Here is a 17,057-nt window from a genome sequence, read left to right as displayed (position 1 = left end):
CTTTCTCCACGTCTGTTTTGACCTGTACTTGTTCTTTATTACTGCAAGTGCAGAAAAGCCTGTTTCGCACAAGCAGGAAGTCGCAAATGGTAATAAAACCTTTAATGCTGCAGTGCTGATGGCACGATATTCATGAGAAACTGAGCTCCAAAATTCAAACAGTTTGCCCTTGTCGTATTGAACCTTTAGGCTGGAATCACAGGACAATTCTATTAGTTCTTCTTCTTCCTTTGTTGAAAGTGTCGATGGTGTGGGCGACTGGAAAGGGTTTCTAACCCAGTCATATTGCTGCAGATTATCGGGAAAATATTTTTCAAAAATGTTCGCTTAATGATAACAAGTGCTGTGTAAACATTATTTTTAAAGAGGTATCGAGGATTTCTATCGATTTTTCTTGTAGTCCAGGGCGTCGCGACGCACAGTTTGGGAAGCCCTGAGGTACTGCATTTTGAAGTTGTACGCAGGTTTACAGCGATGTTGATCTTACGTTAGACGATGTCTAGCAGCCCTAAAACTTCGTTACATTAAGGTGCCAGTAACTGACTAAGAAAGACATTCAGTTAAGTGTGGATTTCACAACATTCGTGGGTTTCCGAAAGTAATAGGTGCTCTTGATTGCACTCACCACATTCTCTCCAGAAGGTGAGCAAGCCGAACGATTTCGGAACCGCAAAGGGTACTTCTCAATCAATGTTCAAGGAGTTTGTGATTCAGAACTAAAAATTATAAACATTATTGCACGTTGGCCGGGTTCCGTTCGCGACAGCACCAGGTTCAATGGCTCGCTCCTGTGTGCTGATTTAGCTGCTGGCATATATGGAACAGACTTCGTATTAGGTGGTAATGGTCACCCATCTCGAAGTTATTTACTGACACCACTGCTGAATCCACGAAACCGTATGGAGAGAGCATACAATGCGGCTCCCAAGGCCAGTAGAAATTGTATTGAGAGGTGTTTTGGAGTGCTGAGGCGACGTTTCCTTGTTTTTCTAGAGGATTAAATATGAAATTTCAATCAACTCTCCACATTATTGTTATTTGTGCAGTGGTATACAGCCTGACTGCGAAATATGTGCAAAAAAAAATGGGGAATAGCTCACGATACGAGTATGTCACTGTATAAAATTCGCGGTCCTAAGTGGTAGCGGTGTCGAGAAAAAATTATTTGAAATTACATATAAATTATTACACACGCCGCTGGTAGTGTTTCTTGACCTACATCATTACTACAATGAATGGCACACAGGGACGAAGTTTAAGAACCAAGAAAGTAGTGCAAAAACACGATAAGGACAGTCGTGTATCAGTTACTTGCCGTAGCTGGGTGTGTTCGGTTGTGTTTGACAATGGTGAATTTTACACATTCAGAGCGTGCCGACATGGTAATGCTGTATGGGGTGGCCGATGGGAACTCAAGCTTGGCCCGCGAATTGTGGATCGAACGCTTTCCAAATCGCGCGATTCCATGTGCGCGAACATTTACGTCAGTGGTACAGCATCTCCGAGATCATGGTACCTTCAACCTCAAACTCACGATCGTGGTCGTGATGGGACCGAAAGAAGAAATTGGATTTTCGCAGCTTGCAGTGCATCCTACATTAAAAGTACACGGTCACAACCATACCATGTTGACAAAGTGCACGGTTTGGAGTCCACTGATTGTCCACGTTGTGTAACTCACTTTTTGTCCGATGGAACTCCACATAGTCGTCAACAAGTACGATTTCAAGAGACGGTTTTCGAGAAACGTGTATTGGTTGGATGAAACAATTCGTTTGTGGAAATCAACAGTGTCCAGAAATAATCGAAGAGCTTCAACAAGTGAAAGTGGCAGCCGCTACTCCGGTGTTTTTTTACCTATCAACAAACCTCTTGCGACGCTCTGACGCTTGTATTGCTAGTCAAGGACAACATTTCTTGTAAATAGATAGTAGCATTCTAAGTTGCTCTTATTTCTGTTCCAATAAACAATGTAAAATCGTTGTGACAAGGACCAAACATCCGTCAGAATCAAAATTACCAAAAAACTTTCACACTGACCTTTAACGATGAATGAGTAAATGAATGAACGAATGATAAGCAGCAAAAAGTCGGTTTTACTTTTAATTGAAACTGAAAGTGTTTATGTCGTTTTTATTCGAACGTTTTTCCAACTCTGTTTACAAGGTGGCTCAGTGCCTTCGTATCGAGGGTGGTTCATGGGGGTTTTGCCCCATTCGATTTTTAATTTATTTATTCTATGTTTCGGCTCTACTAGGGTGGGGGATGCCGTGGTTAAAGTATTTGCATATATTTCGCAGTCACCCTGTATAACATATGCATTATAGAAAGGGACGCATTTTTGGAAGGTGAAGTTCAAGATCCAGAATTCCACATTTTTAATAACGAAAACACAGCGGTTCGAGTGCCCTTATTAATTCAAATTTTGCAGACCTTTAGATTATCGTTTAATTTATGTCAAAAGTGTGTTAAAGTTCATATGAAAAATTGGTCTAAAGAGTTTAGACAGTACTTCCCTCGCTGTCGGAAACGTGACGACTGCATGTCTATTATGTTTTTTTTTCGCAGTAGATGTCATTATTTTTTTTGAGTCACCCGGTATATGCAAATTCAAAAAATATGAATGGAATGATAAATTACAAGTACAGACTCATCACATTTTGTATATTCTAGATAGGATTTATTCGGAAAACTTTTGAGCTGACGTCATCAGTTTTTTGTAGAAGATAACCAAATATATTTTGACTAAACATTTATTATGCTCTTTATAACCTTAAAACATCTGCAAGATTTCAAAGCATTCGGTTTTGTAGTTCCTGATTAACTCAATAAAATAATCACGCATTTATTAATTTTTACTTCCCGAGCGTAAGCAAAGTATTGTAATCGAGTCCGTCGGCCGACTCTCTACTTTTACGTTTTCTCGATCTTTCATGACCCCTAGAAGACGAAGAAATAGGTCTGCCATTTCCGTCTGTCTGTCCGTCTGTCTGTCTGTCTGCCGTCCCGGATTTTTATTAGACAGATAATCTCCGAAAGTACTGGACCGATTGTTGTGAAATATTGTATTTATATTAGGAATATCATGTAGATGGTAAAACGCTAACCAAAATTTGTCTAATCATCCCCACCACTAATGCGATGACGTCACTTCAAAATTGTACATAGTAAATGGGTTTTAAATTGTATAAAATAACATAGTCCTACACATGTAGTTTACGACTCCGAATTGAGTTTTTACCCGAAATGTCCAAATTTTTGGAAAAAAAATCAAAATTATAAAACAACATTTTGAAATTTAATTTTGAATCTGTTAACCCGAATGTTTTGAAATGTTGCAGATGTTTTAAGGCTATAAAGAGCATCATAAATCTTTAGTCAAAATATATTTGGTTATCCCCTCCAAAAACTTGATGACGTCAGCTCAAAAGTTTGCCGAATAAATCATATCTAAAATGTACAAAATATGATGAGTCTGTACTTGTGATCTATCACTCCATTCATATTTTTTGGATTTGCATATACAGGGTGACTCAAAAAAATTAATGAATGCGTAAATTTAATTTACTGATTTACTCAGGAACTACAAAACCGAATACTTTGAAATCTTGCAGATGTTTTAAGGTTATAAAGAGCATAATAAATGTTTAGTCAAAATGTATTTGCTTATTCCCTCCAAAAAATTGATGACGTCAGCTCGAAAGTTTGCCGAATAAATCCTATCTAAACTGTAAAAATATGATGAGTCTGTACTTGTGATTTATCACTTCATTCATATTTTTTTGATTTAATCAGGAACTACAAAACCGAATGCTTTGAAATCTTGCAGATGTTTTAAGGCTATAAAGGGCATCATAAATCTTTAGTCAAAATATATTTGGTTATCCTCTTCAAAAACTTGATGACGTCAGCTCAAAAGTTTGCCGAATAAATCCTATCTAAAATGTACAAAATATGATAATTCTGTACTTGTGATCTATCACTCCACTCATATTTTTTGGATTTGTATATACAGGGTGATTCAAAAAAATTAATGAATGCGTAAATTTATTTCACTGATTTACTCAGGAACTACAAAACCGAATGCTTTGAAATCTCGAAGATGTTTTAAAATTATCATAAGCATGGTAAATTTTTGATCAAAATGTATTTGCTCGTACCCCCTAAAAAATTTATGACGTCACCACAAAATTTTGCTGAATAAATTCTATCTAAAATGTACAGAATATGGTGAGTTTCTTCTTGTGATTTATCATTCCATTCAAATTTTTTCGATTTGCATATACAGAGTGACTCAAAAAATTAATGAATGCGTGAATTTATTTTATTGAGTTAATCAGGAACTACAAAACCGAATGCTTTGAAATCTTGCAGATATTTTAAGGTTATAAAGAGCATAATAAATATTTTGTCAAAATATATTTGCTTATGTCCTCCAAAAACTTGATGACATCAGCTCAAAAGTTTGCCGAATAAATCATATCTAAAATGTACAAAATACGATGAGTCTGTACTTGTGATCTATCACTCCATTCATATTTTTTGGATTTGCATATACAGGATGACTCAAAAAAATTAATGAATGCGTAAATTTATTTTATTAATTTACTCAGGAACTACAAAACCGAATTCTTTGAAATCCACTGCGAAAAAAAAACATAATAAGCATGCAGTCGTCACGTTTCCGACAGCGAGGGAAGTACTGTCTAAACTCTTTAGACCAATTTTTTTGAGTCAGTCTGTATATGGAAATCGAAAAACTTTGAATGGAATGATAAATGACAAGAAGAGACGTAGCATATTTTGTACATTTTAGATAGGATTTATTCGGCAAAATTTTGTGGTGACGTCATAAATTTTTTAGGGGGGATGAGCAAATACATTTTGATCAAAAACGTACCATGCTTATGATAACTTTAAAATATCTCCAAGATTTCAAAGCATTCGGTTTTGTAGTTCCTGAGTAAATCAGTAAAATAAATTTACGCATTCATTAATTTTTTTGAGTCACCCTGTATATGCAAATCCAAAAAATATGAATGGAGCGATATATCACAAGCACAGACTCATCATATTTTGTACATTTTACATAGGATTTATTTGTCAAACTTTTGAGCTGACGTCATCAAGTTTTTGGAGGGGATAACCAAATATACTTTGAGTAAAGATTTATGATGCTCTTTATAGCCTTAAAACATCTGCAACATTTCAGAACATTCGGATTAGCAGATTCAAAATTAAATTGCAAAATGTTGTTTTATAATTTTGATTTTTTTTCCAAAAATCTGGACGTTTCGGGTAAAAACTCAATTCGGAGTCGTAAGCTACATGTTTAGGACTATATTATTTTATACAATTTAAAACCCATTTACTATGTACAATTTTGAAGTGACGTCATCACATTAGTGGTGGGGATGATTAGACAAATTTTGGTTAGCGTTTTACCATCTACATGTTATTCCTAATATAACTACAAAATTTCACAACAATCGGTCCAGTACTTTCCATGACTCTCACGTATGCTGTTACGCTTTGTCATCTTCCCTCCTTCTCGTATTACACGCCGGCGCCGTATACGTGAGTAAATTGTTTCGTTATTTTATTGATTATAATAAATCAATATTCAAAACGACCCAATTCATTTTCCCGAAAATTTGGGAATACAATAATTTTATTCTTAGTATTACACTACATCTATCCCAACTGATATATGTGTCCTTGCAAAAATGTTGATGACGTCATCGCAATTTTTTTTAAATTCCCACTACAAAAATGTAATGAAAAAAAAAAACACAATAGGCATGCAGTCGTCAAGTTTCCGACAGCGAGGGAAGTACTGTCTAAACTCTTTAGGCCAATTTTTTTAAATATAGTTCTTTATAATTTACCTTCTTTTTGTTCACGCTTCTTGTCTTCCCAATCCCTGTACGGCGCGATGTAGTGGCTTTCGTATCAGGCGTAGGCTGAGTTACTGGTACAGTTTGTCCAGAATTATAAGAATTTTATGGATTCCCAACGTTAATTCGTTTTACAGCCCAGGCATCAATTCAATTGTACAGGTAAAGAGCCTGTCAGGGGAAAGCCGATGTTTTCTGTACCTGAGTTCGCCCCGCTCTTCAGCTGTACAATAAAATTGACAACAGGGCTGTAAAACGAATTAACTTTGGGAGTCCATAAAATTCTTATAATTCTAGACAAACTTTACATATGTATTCAGGACCCGAATCAGGAGTATGTTGAGGTTGAGTACCAGAACACCCAGGAATATCTATAGGTATTATAATATTAAATGTGTTAATAAATATACACTTTGGAGACTAAAATATGCTGTTACCATCATGAAAATAGTTCGCTGCATCATCGAAAAAATATGATAAAAGTTCCACTTGATCTTCTATTATTGTTAAAATTTGAGCACCTGTTTCATATAAGTTCGGCTTATAATTACTTTCACCGGTTCTCTTAAGTTCGCCCCTGTCCTCACCAACCACCTTTGCTTTTAAATAATGTTCTTTCCGTTAACAATAAGTAACAAACCCCTATAATGATTTTTTGATAATAATTTAGTTTTTACATGTTCCTCGGCGATATCTTTTCGTGTTTTCCGTTTTAAATTAGCGTAGAGCAGTTTCAAATGCTTTACGGTTCTGTTCACTTCAGTATCTGCATTAAATTCATTTGTAGTATTTTCCTACGCTTTTTTTGTCATTGGTAGCACGTTGCCTCTCTGCTAATCAAAAACAAAGGCCCGATTCCAATTGTATCTTGTTCGGGTGTATACCATCAATTAAAATGTATTATTAGACAATTAGCGAAATTACGTTCCGTACAACGTATTATCCGTTAACGTACACAGGGACACTGCATTTTCTATGTTTCCATAGATATAACAGTTTTTTTTCTACGTTTTGCGTGCTGTACGTTCTACGGAACGTGGTTTCGCTAATTGTCTATTATTAATAGTAATAATAATAATATTATTAAAATCGTCCATTGAAAGATTCTCATTACCAAGACAGAATGGAGGAAGGGGTTTCCAGAACCTAGAAAACTTATATCAGAGACAAATCTCAGATCTGAAGAAGTATTTCTTGAAACGAGCAGAAAGAAATGAAATGTTTCGCACCATCACAAGGGCAGATTTGAACCACACACCCTTAAATCTGTCGAACACCGAGGAAATCCACACCCCCCACACAATAGACAAAATAATAAGTGGGCTAAAACAAAAACAACTACATGGAAAATTCTACAAAGACTTAGAAGAAACTCATGTCAACAAGAAGATGATGTCATGTTGGTCTTAATTATTGATTTGGTTAAAAAAATCAAGTTTGTATGCCGAAACAGAAGGATTTGTGTTTGCTATTCAAGACCAAGTAATCAATACCAAGAATTACAGAAAATACATCATCAAAGATCCGAATATAAGAAACGACTGCTGTCGCCGCTGCAAAGCAAAACCTGAAACGATCCAGCACATAATCTCCTCCTGCAGCATCCTGGCACAAACTGACTACAAAGCTAGACACGACAACGCAGCCAAAATCATTCACAAAGAATTAGCAACACTTATGAACTTAATCGAAGATACGACACCCTATTACACTTACATTCCATCTCCGTTCCTTGAAAATAACAAATACAAATTATGCTGGAATCGCACAATACTTACAGACTTAAACATTACAGCTAACAGACCAGACATCATACTTATAAAAAAACACACGAACGAAGCCATTCTCATTGACATTGCTATTCCTAACACAAACATTATTCAAACATACCACACCAAGATTTCAAAATATCTACAATTATCGATAGAAATAAAATCCATGTTGAATCTTAAAAAAATTTCAATTCTACCGTTAGTTACTTCTAATGTAGGTGTAGTCCCAAATAGCTTAGTTGAGAATTTAAAGACTTTGCATTTGAATGATTCAATAATAATTGTCAAAATTCAAAAAGCTGTTTTGTTAGGAACATGTCATATTGTTCGTAAGTTTCTCGAACAGTCTGATCATGTCAGTCAGATTAGATTAGCACCAGTAGGTTAGAGTAGTGTAGGTCACTTTCCAAGTGATGTGCGGATAAATGATCGGTAGTTACGCTAGACTTTTGGGGATGGGGTGAGATTAGAGAATAATAGCAGACTAATTTGTATGCTGTAATTCTAGAATCTCGAAAGTTGTTTTGTTAATCTAATCAATGCATATTATTACTTGGTCTTAGTACCCGTAATGATAGAAGTCTTGCCTGAATGCCGGTCATTTCCGGGTCAGTGGTGGGTCTTAAAAATAATAATGTATTAATGTATATCATTACTTGGTCTTAGTACCCGAGATGATGGAAGTCTAGCCTGAATGCCGGTCATTTCCGGGTCAGTGGCGGATCCTAAAAACAATAATAATAAAACACCATCGGCAATGGACCAAAAGGGATTGTAACTAGTAAAACCCTGACATCTCACTCCTCTCCTTCATCACACTTTTGATACGTGGAAAGTATGTGGCATATTAGGGGCTATTCTGTAAGACATCCGATAAAAATAACGCACGGTTAAAATTTTAAGGGTACGGTAAAACTACAAACCTATTCTGTATCTGGTAGGTGCGTTAAAATTTAACGTTAGGTGGGTTAAAATAAGCGTTTAAGAGAGAATTTTTATCGGCTAGGCCAAAGCAACCGTTAAAATTTAAAGCAGGGTTTGGATATAACCTATAGTTGTTTTCTGTGTTTTTTTAACTTGCATTAATAATTCATTCAATTTAAAAGCTTTGGTGGTAACAATTAATCTTTAATTAAGTATGGCATTAGATAGGTTAATTATTAATTTGGCACTTATGGAAGAAAGACGTGAACGTGTGCAAAGGTAAAAAATATAGATTTTTTTCTGATCAGGATTAAATTAAGCATTTTTTTGGGCACGGAAATTACCAGGTGGGAACTGGACATGGTTTTTCATTCGCATTAAGTCAACCAAGTGTGAGTCGTTGCATTGCAGAAGTGTCCAATTGCGTTGTGGCTCATTTACTAAATCAGTGGATAAAATTTCCGAACTCTCCACAAACCAGGCAGAATAATGAACGAAACTTTAGTGCAATAGAGCCACGTTTTTCTGATTTGATTGGAGTTATTGATTGTACTCAAATAAGAATAGTACTGTTTAGTACCACAGAGAGACAGAGAGGTCCGATATATTGCTCTGCCGTTATGTTTTCGGATTTCGGAATCTTTTGAGGCCAGTTAGCAATATAGTACTATTAGATATATGATTATAACAAATCAATATTCAAAACGACCCAATTCATTTTCCCGAAAATTTGGGAATACAATAATTTTATTCTTAGTATTACACTACATCTATCCCAACTGACATACGTGTCCTTGCAAAAATGTTGATGACGTCATCGCAATTTTTTTTTAAATTCCCAATACAAATATGTAATGAGAAAAAAAAAACACAATAGGTATGCAGTCGTCAAGTTTCCGACAGCGAGGGAAGTACTGTCTAAACTCTTTAGACCAATTTTTTAAACATTTAACATTCATTAATGTTAAATATTTCAAATAATTTCAGTTAAGACCACATTTTTTGAATATAACATGCGAATTTCGTGTGATGTTTAACTTAACCTTACACACTCATATGCTTAACTGTCAAAGTTTCTGCGTAAACATGTACATCCAGTCTACGATGAGGACACACTGCCTACAGATGTGGGTGGTTCACAATGCATTTAACGGACGTGCTTTAAAAGTTGGATTTTTGTCGGCGTCCGTTATTTTCGTGTTACAGAATAGCATCTTTAAATCGTACATTTAACACCCCGGTAAAATAGACAATTTTAAAGCACCCTTAAATTTAACGGATGCGTTACAGAATAGCCACTATTATATAAAAATAAGTGTGAACGTGTGTCACTGTCGCGTGGCCCCTCGCTCTGAAAATAAGTAATCTTAAGCTTTAACATGACAAGAGGTCAAAAAGTGATGTCTTGTGTGACGTAAACTGTGAAAGTTTAAAACACTTTATTTAAAAAAATCGTCGAAGATGCAACGAAGAATCTTCTCGATAAAATCGCTGCCCTAGAAGTACAGGTGAACGATTTAAGAACCGCAAATAATGAGCTAACAAAAGAAATCAACATTAATAAATTTAACAAAAGACGATGTGATGATGAATATTTGTTCTTGGACAATTCTAATGTCTCCAGCGAGACAGTTATCTACAATGAAGATAACCTGCCCCACAAAAACACCTTACAAAACAACGGTGAAGAGAATAGCAAGAAAAATTCCGCTAAATCAAGAAAAATAGTGACAGGATGTGCAAAACAATGAAGTTGCGGACTCAGATTTCGGGGGACCCAAACCGCAATTATGGTTGCATCTATTCAGGTGCAATAAGGAGAGACCACCGAGGCGAAAGTGACGTCACATTTCAGTAAAAAGATTCCCGATCATAAGTTTCAGATCTTTAAATTGGACTCTAAAGGTGGGTATAAATAACATTTACACAAATCTAGATGTGTCACTAGTTAGGGTAACTAATCTTAATACAGGTATATCTGACCATAGCGCTCTTAGTCTACAAATTAAAACTGAGACAAACTTATTAAACAAAAGCAAAGTTGTTTTCTAAATCATTTCTCCCCTTAACAAGCTTGGGTAAAACTATGTTTTATAATAACTTGAAGAAGTTTTACTGGACTTTTATAACTCTAGCTAATAATATAAATATTAATAGCAAATTTAAGCAATTTATCGATCCAATATGCTGAATATACCGGTTGTCCCACGTAACATTTTCGGGCGCAATAACTCAGGTATTTTTGAATGGATTTTTTATTAAACAGGTGTAATATAATAGGTAAAGGTTAGGCTGATAACAAAAAAAAGTATTTTATCGTACAAAAAACGAATTTTAACACAGCTTCCTGTTGTTAAAAATTATTCAAAATTGCGTTATAACTTTAAGCAACTGAAATAACGCCTGTGCGCGAAAAATCAAGTAAATCACTGTTCTTATTTAAAAGAATTACGTTAATAAAAACGCAAAAATTAATTAATTTGTTTTTTCAAATTTAATAGTGCTGTCTGTGCAAAACAATTGCCTGCGTCGCCGAGTTCAATTTTGTACACCCCTGACATTTTTGTCAAAATCTGACAAGTTATTGAAAATGGTTCGCTTTTCTTTAATTATTAAAACAGAAATCATTTTAACCTACGGAGAATGCCGTATACCTAGATGAAACAATCAGGACTGTTATCGAACGGTATCCCGATGACGAATTTACCAAATTCAAAGTAGAATTAATTCCTGAGCCTAAAGCAATTTTGCACCTTCGAAAAGGTTGTAGCCGAGCAACTGAAAATTAGTATTTTCTTAAAATTCATAAAATAACGCCTGGCAAGCAGGTATCAAATTCCCGCAAGGGTGTCCAAAATGCGAGGATAGTAGTTTTTTGTTTCATAGCTCCCTATCCTTTAATACTTTTTGGAATTATTTGCGCAATAATTTATCGTTTTTTGTCTAACCAGACGTATTTCGGAGATGAATTTTTGCATACAGTATTTATTTTTCATGTTTAATCAAGTGATGCAAAACTTAATTAATTCAAAATTAAATTAAGGCCTGGAAAATTTACTTTTTCAAGATAATGATTATTCTCACCGGTTCATATTAATCCTCATCTGTCAAAATACCTACATTTCAAATTTCATAACAATCCATTCAAAAATACCTGAGTTATTGCGCCCGAAAGTGTTACGTGGGACACCCGGTATAATATGTTTTCCAAAGAAAATATACTCAAAGGCAATAAGAATTGTGATAAACAACTATGATATCATAGTCACAACTACACACATTAGGATAAAAAATATCAACTTTTCTGTTCATACCTCGGACATTTTGATAATTTAAGTTAAACTTGATCGCCTGCTGGATTTTTATTGGTTTTTTCCATCCCTAATACTTTTATCGTCACCATTGCTTTCAGTGTCTGCCCTTACAACAATTTTGGGAATCCCATGACGGTATCTCAACACTAAATTGTTTTCTCCATTCTCTTTGCGTTTTCGGAATTCGTTTCTAACCAAATAACTCTGATTTCGTTGGTAGGCAGTTAGGTCTCGATTTAAAAATTGCCTGTTCTTTACTTTGTAGGTTCTTAAAATTTCAGTAACTTGCTGGGAATTTGCACATGTTATCTTTAACAAACGAGTTTTATTCCTATCAAATTTTCCTAAACGGTTACATGACAAAATCTTATAAGTGATATCATCATGAGTATTGCTAAATAATAATTCCTTGCACCGAATTACATCATCTTCCTTGCGTAATGCACCAGTTTCTTTATCAGATTCTTTAAAATTATATAGTATCACATTACAAGATCTATTGTGACGATCCTCGATTTCTTCAAGTAGCTCATCTTGCGATAGCTGATGTTTTTTGCCAAATTCAGGGTTACTTTTGTTGCTGTGGGTGTTTTTCAACTCTTTGACTTCCGCTTTTAACGAGGCAATTTCATCTTTTAATCCATCTATAACACTTGACAAGTTACATCTGTCACAAAAATATTGGCTCCGCCTGTTCTTGTTTTCTAAACACACCTTTCCAGCTTTCGTAATTCCACCACAGTTGAAATGTATAGGGTGATGACCAACGCGCGGAATTGTATCTCATACGCTAGAACCAGTGCTGTCGCGGCGATAGTTTGATTACAAATATATTTTTCTTTTGGACTATTTCCACATAATATAACATTTCAAGATCAGAAATCTGTGGTCCTGTGGTTGAAAAATTAAAAAGGGCATCAAGTATTATTATTTGAATTAATATAGTAATATACAGGGTGTTATTGAAATACATGGAAACAAAAAATCTGGTGAATGTAGGGAACCTAAGAAGTCAAATGAACGTTTGTTGTTTTAGTAAAATTTTTAAAGGAAAATTTAACCCCTATCCAAACATTCATTCCTCCACTGATAAATAATGGTTTCACGAAAAAATGTGAAACCTAGTAACTGAAAACTGCCGAGGTGTAACTACTGTTGCTATTAATTTATTGCTAGCAGCAAATAAACAATGACAATAATTATTGAACTGACAATTAAAACTTCAAAATCATAATTTAATCAACCATAAAATGAAACAAAACGTAACGTATGCAACTAGAGCAAGTTTTCAAAATGTCCACCACCACTTCGTATACACGCTTCCGCACGTCTAATCAATGATTGTTGGGTTCTGGTTATCATTTCGGGATGTGCTCTAATTTCAGCAGCTACATTTGTTATTCTGTCCCAAAGTTCCTCAACAGAATTTACTGGTGTTCGGTAAACCAACTCTTTCATGTGACCCCATAAAAAGAAGTCGCACGCATTCAAATCGGGAGACCGAGGAGGCCACAGGACTGGTCCATTCCTTCCAATCCACCTTCAAGAAATTTTTTATTCAACCAATCTCTCACTTCTGTAGCATAATGTGCGGGAGCTCCATCATGAAGATACCACATATCCCTTCTTGTTGCTAGTGGCACATTCTCCATGATGTTTTCCCATGTAGTATTTAAAAAATTTAAATATGCGTGTGCTGTTAATCGCGGGGGTAATACGTAGGGACCGATCAATTCGCCCCCAACCATACCTGCCCATACGTTCACAGAAAATCGCTCCTGAAAATTTCTTTCTTGGACTGCATGAGGGTTCTCATCACTCCAAATGTGAGTGTTGTGTGCATTAAAAACACCATCTCGTGTAAATGTTGCTTCAACAGTTGAGAGTATTTTCTTGACGAATTGAGGGTCCTCTCTATTTTTTTGGGATAGCCATTCACAAAAGCGAACTCTAGGTGGCAGATCTTCTGGTTTCAAATGCTGAACTCGTTGTACATGATAGGGGTGTAGGCCTTGTTCATGTAGAGTTCTCCACACCACAAAAGGTGAAACTCCTACTCGGTAAGACAATAGTCTAATGCTTATACCTGGATCGTTTTCAACGACATTCAAAATTTCTTCTTCGGCATCAAGTGTCCGTTCTGTCCTTTCACGACCACGATCTTGAAATTTCCCACTTTCTCGTAGACGCTGAACAACGTTAGCAAATGTTTTATGATTTGGCAATCTTCGTTCGGGAAATGCTTCTTGGTATAAACGTCGAGCTTCCAAGGAGTTTCCTAAGGCTTGTCCATACATCAGAACCATGTCAGTCATTTCAGAATTAGAAAAATTCATTTTGTTCTTCCAAAAAATTGCAAAAACGTCAAAAAATGATGGGCTAATGAATTTATTGTCATGTTAACAAGCAAGAATTTTACCTACTTTAAATTACTATAGTGATCAAATTTACCTTTAACATTTTTGGAATCAGTAGCGCACACGCAAATTTTAACAGATTTTCAATCAATTTTATCTCGAAAACTAAAGGATTTTTATTAGATCAATATTTGATGCATAAATTCTCTACATCATGACCAATTACTTTAAAAAAAGTTTCCATCTATTTCAAAAATACCCTGTAGAAGTAGTTTTTTTACTAGCTGTAAACACTCCTAGCGACGCACTGGCTACGACCTTGTGGACCAGATCAAGGCGTCCCCGCTACTCGCCGTAAAACACACCTTACTTCAACTGGGGGATTGCAGCGGTGAAACAAATTCCCGCGTACTGGTGATGACATAAATCACACACAGTACCTTCGGTTTCACTACACTTTTTGTTACATTTACTACAAGGCATGTCAAATGACATGATGATACTAATTATTTACTTACTTACTTTATTGACGGAAAAACATCCTTAAACAACACAAAGAAAAAATAATAAAATCACATGAGAATGTTACAATGTTATTAAAATAATATTTGCCTTAACTTAGTTTGAAATTTAGGAAATGTATCTGTATAAAAATCAATTCTACCATAAATAGAATTACAAGTAGATTAAGTGGTGAAAACAATAAATAATTCGTAAAATTGAATTTAATGTAGAACAAGGGAGCTTGTCTAACATTGAACTGAGGAACATAGAAGTTAATAGAATTAAGAATGTCAGAATCGCACATATTGTTTAAAAGCTTATACATAAAACAAATTTTGTGAAAATCACGACGTACACTTAATAAAGATAAACCCAAATAAGATTTACTAAGACTAGTAGAATGAGAGACCTTAAGTGATAATTTGAACGAAATAGATTTGACAAACTTATTTTGAATACTTTCAATTCTGTTCTTATGTATCTGATATATTATAGGATCCCACAGTATGATGATATGATATTGGTGATCTGAGCTTCTGGGGCTTCATACCGAGTATCATAATCTCTTCCACATTCAATTATGCAGTTACTTGTTATATCAAAGCACAGTTAATTAATTTTAATATAACACAAACTACCAGCAGCGTGCAGAGTGCGGCGTGCAGCGTAGAAGTGTCTGTAACTGTAAAATTTTATAACTGTTTGCCTGCTGATATAAAAATCTGAATCTTGTTAAATTTAAGAAGGAAGTTAAACAAATTTTGATAAATGGTGTGTAATACTATGATTATGACGAGTATTTAAATCGACATTGTTTGTAATATTTTTTTTTTGTGATTTTGCTTCTTGAGCGTAAGCAAAGGAAGTAACAATACTTCTTTGTCCTTTGTCTACTTCCTTGTCGACGGACTCGATTACAAAATCTAGTCCGTCGACGGACTCTCTACTTTTACGTTTTCTCGACCTTTCATGACCACTACAGTATGTCTGCCGTCCCGGATTTTTTTGTGTTTATGTTTAGATAAGTTGGGTTAGTTTTACGAATGTAAAACTGTACAGTTTGAGCACGAATATACATTATTATTATTATACATCTAGTATTTCAGGATCTTTGCCTGCGTGACATTTTATTTCAAAACACTTAAGCAGCAAAGTATGTTTAAGTGACATGTCTATTGTGAACGCTATTCATTCTGAAAATCACGTACTTTTGGCTAGGGGATATTACGTTTATTACCCCACAAACATCGCAGATAAACTTTCATTTGCCTAAATAATGCCAACGTGGTTGGCGAAACGTGTCTACAATTTTTGTTTCTTTTTGGTGTGTGTGGGGTAATAAATGTAATAAATAGTGTTATCGTGCACCGAGTGGCTATCCTTAGTGGATATATCTAAAATTAATTGCAAAAATATTCAATAATTAGATGTCTGAAGGGTAGACCTACACTGTATGTTTGGCTGGTGTCATGTTTGCTAACTTTAAATTAAATGATGCTAGACAGAAAGGTAAAGAGTATTGGAAAATTATTTAATCAAACATATTTTTTTCAGCGGAGGTTTACAGCCGGGAGATATTGTGACTCATATTAACGGTGATGAAGTTACTGGGGCTAACGACGTCTACACCATCCTTACAGATTCGACAACCCGAACGCTTACAATGACTGTTAATCGTCTTGGCAAGAGGTTGGAATTATACGTAACACCAGAGAATATAGATTAAGAATCATGTACAACAGTAATACTTTGTTAATATAGGCAGTGCTATTAATGAACTAGAGTAGAAATCATTTGAAAACTGCACACCAATAAAGTTGCGCAAATGACCAATTCCGGTTCGGGCGAGTCCAATTTCAGTTTTGAGGGGGCATTCAGCCACAGCTTGCTGCTTTACAGTGGTGTGCCTGCCGCTCCTGTTTTCGATTTCGTCAGTGTTTTATTATTATTTTATATTTCCGGTTTATAAAATCAGTTTTTTTCAGAACTACAGTTCCTTTTGGGGAGTTTAAAATAAACTAAAAATTGGTAAATATGAAAATAATAATTGGTATATTTTCAGTGTGCATTTTTCAATTTTTGCTGTACGACAATGGCAATAAAGAAACATTTCACGTTAACAACTGTACTTGCAGGTGAAGTAAATAATTACTGGAATATTGCTTTTACAATTTTCAACGTTTACGTCCGCAACAATATTTTTCATTGACCCTTAAAAGAATAAAAATCTCGACGCCACTGGTCGATTTGTTCCGCTCAGCTTTCGATGACTCGACGTGCTGTTTTCAA

General features: G+C 35.1%; 1 protein-coding gene across 4 annotated transcripts in view; it reads left to right on the top strand.

Moving 5' to 3' along the window:
• The window catches only part of LOC135135599 (serine protease HTRA2, mitochondrial), a 50,787-nt gene extending 34,245 nt beyond the window's left edge, over nt 1–16,542 (top strand). For 3 of the 4 annotated variants that reach the window (XM_064064695.1, XM_064064693.1, XM_064064694.1), the window contains one exon: nt 16,323–16,542. In XM_064064695.1, the coding sequence (XP_063920765.1) occupies nt 16,323–16,494 (172 nt within the window). In that variant the 3' untranslated portion in view covers nt 16,495–16,542. The remainder of the gene's footprint in view (nt 1–16,322) is intronic. The other variant, XR_010281613.1, reaches the window with a different exon arrangement.
• Nucleotides 16,543–17,057: the final 515 nt, after the last annotated feature.

Source organism: Zophobas morio, unplaced genomic scaffold, assembly GCF_036711695.1.
Source record: "Zophobas morio isolate AGI-343-1 ecotype UQ-CSIRO unplaced genomic scaffold, CSIRO_AGI_Zmor_V1 ptg000024l, whole genome shotgun sequence".
NCBI classification, from domain to species: Eukaryota; Metazoa; Arthropoda; class Insecta; order Coleoptera; family Tenebrionidae; genus Zophobas; species Zophobas morio.
This window is presented reverse-complemented; position numbering and strand designations above follow the sequence as displayed.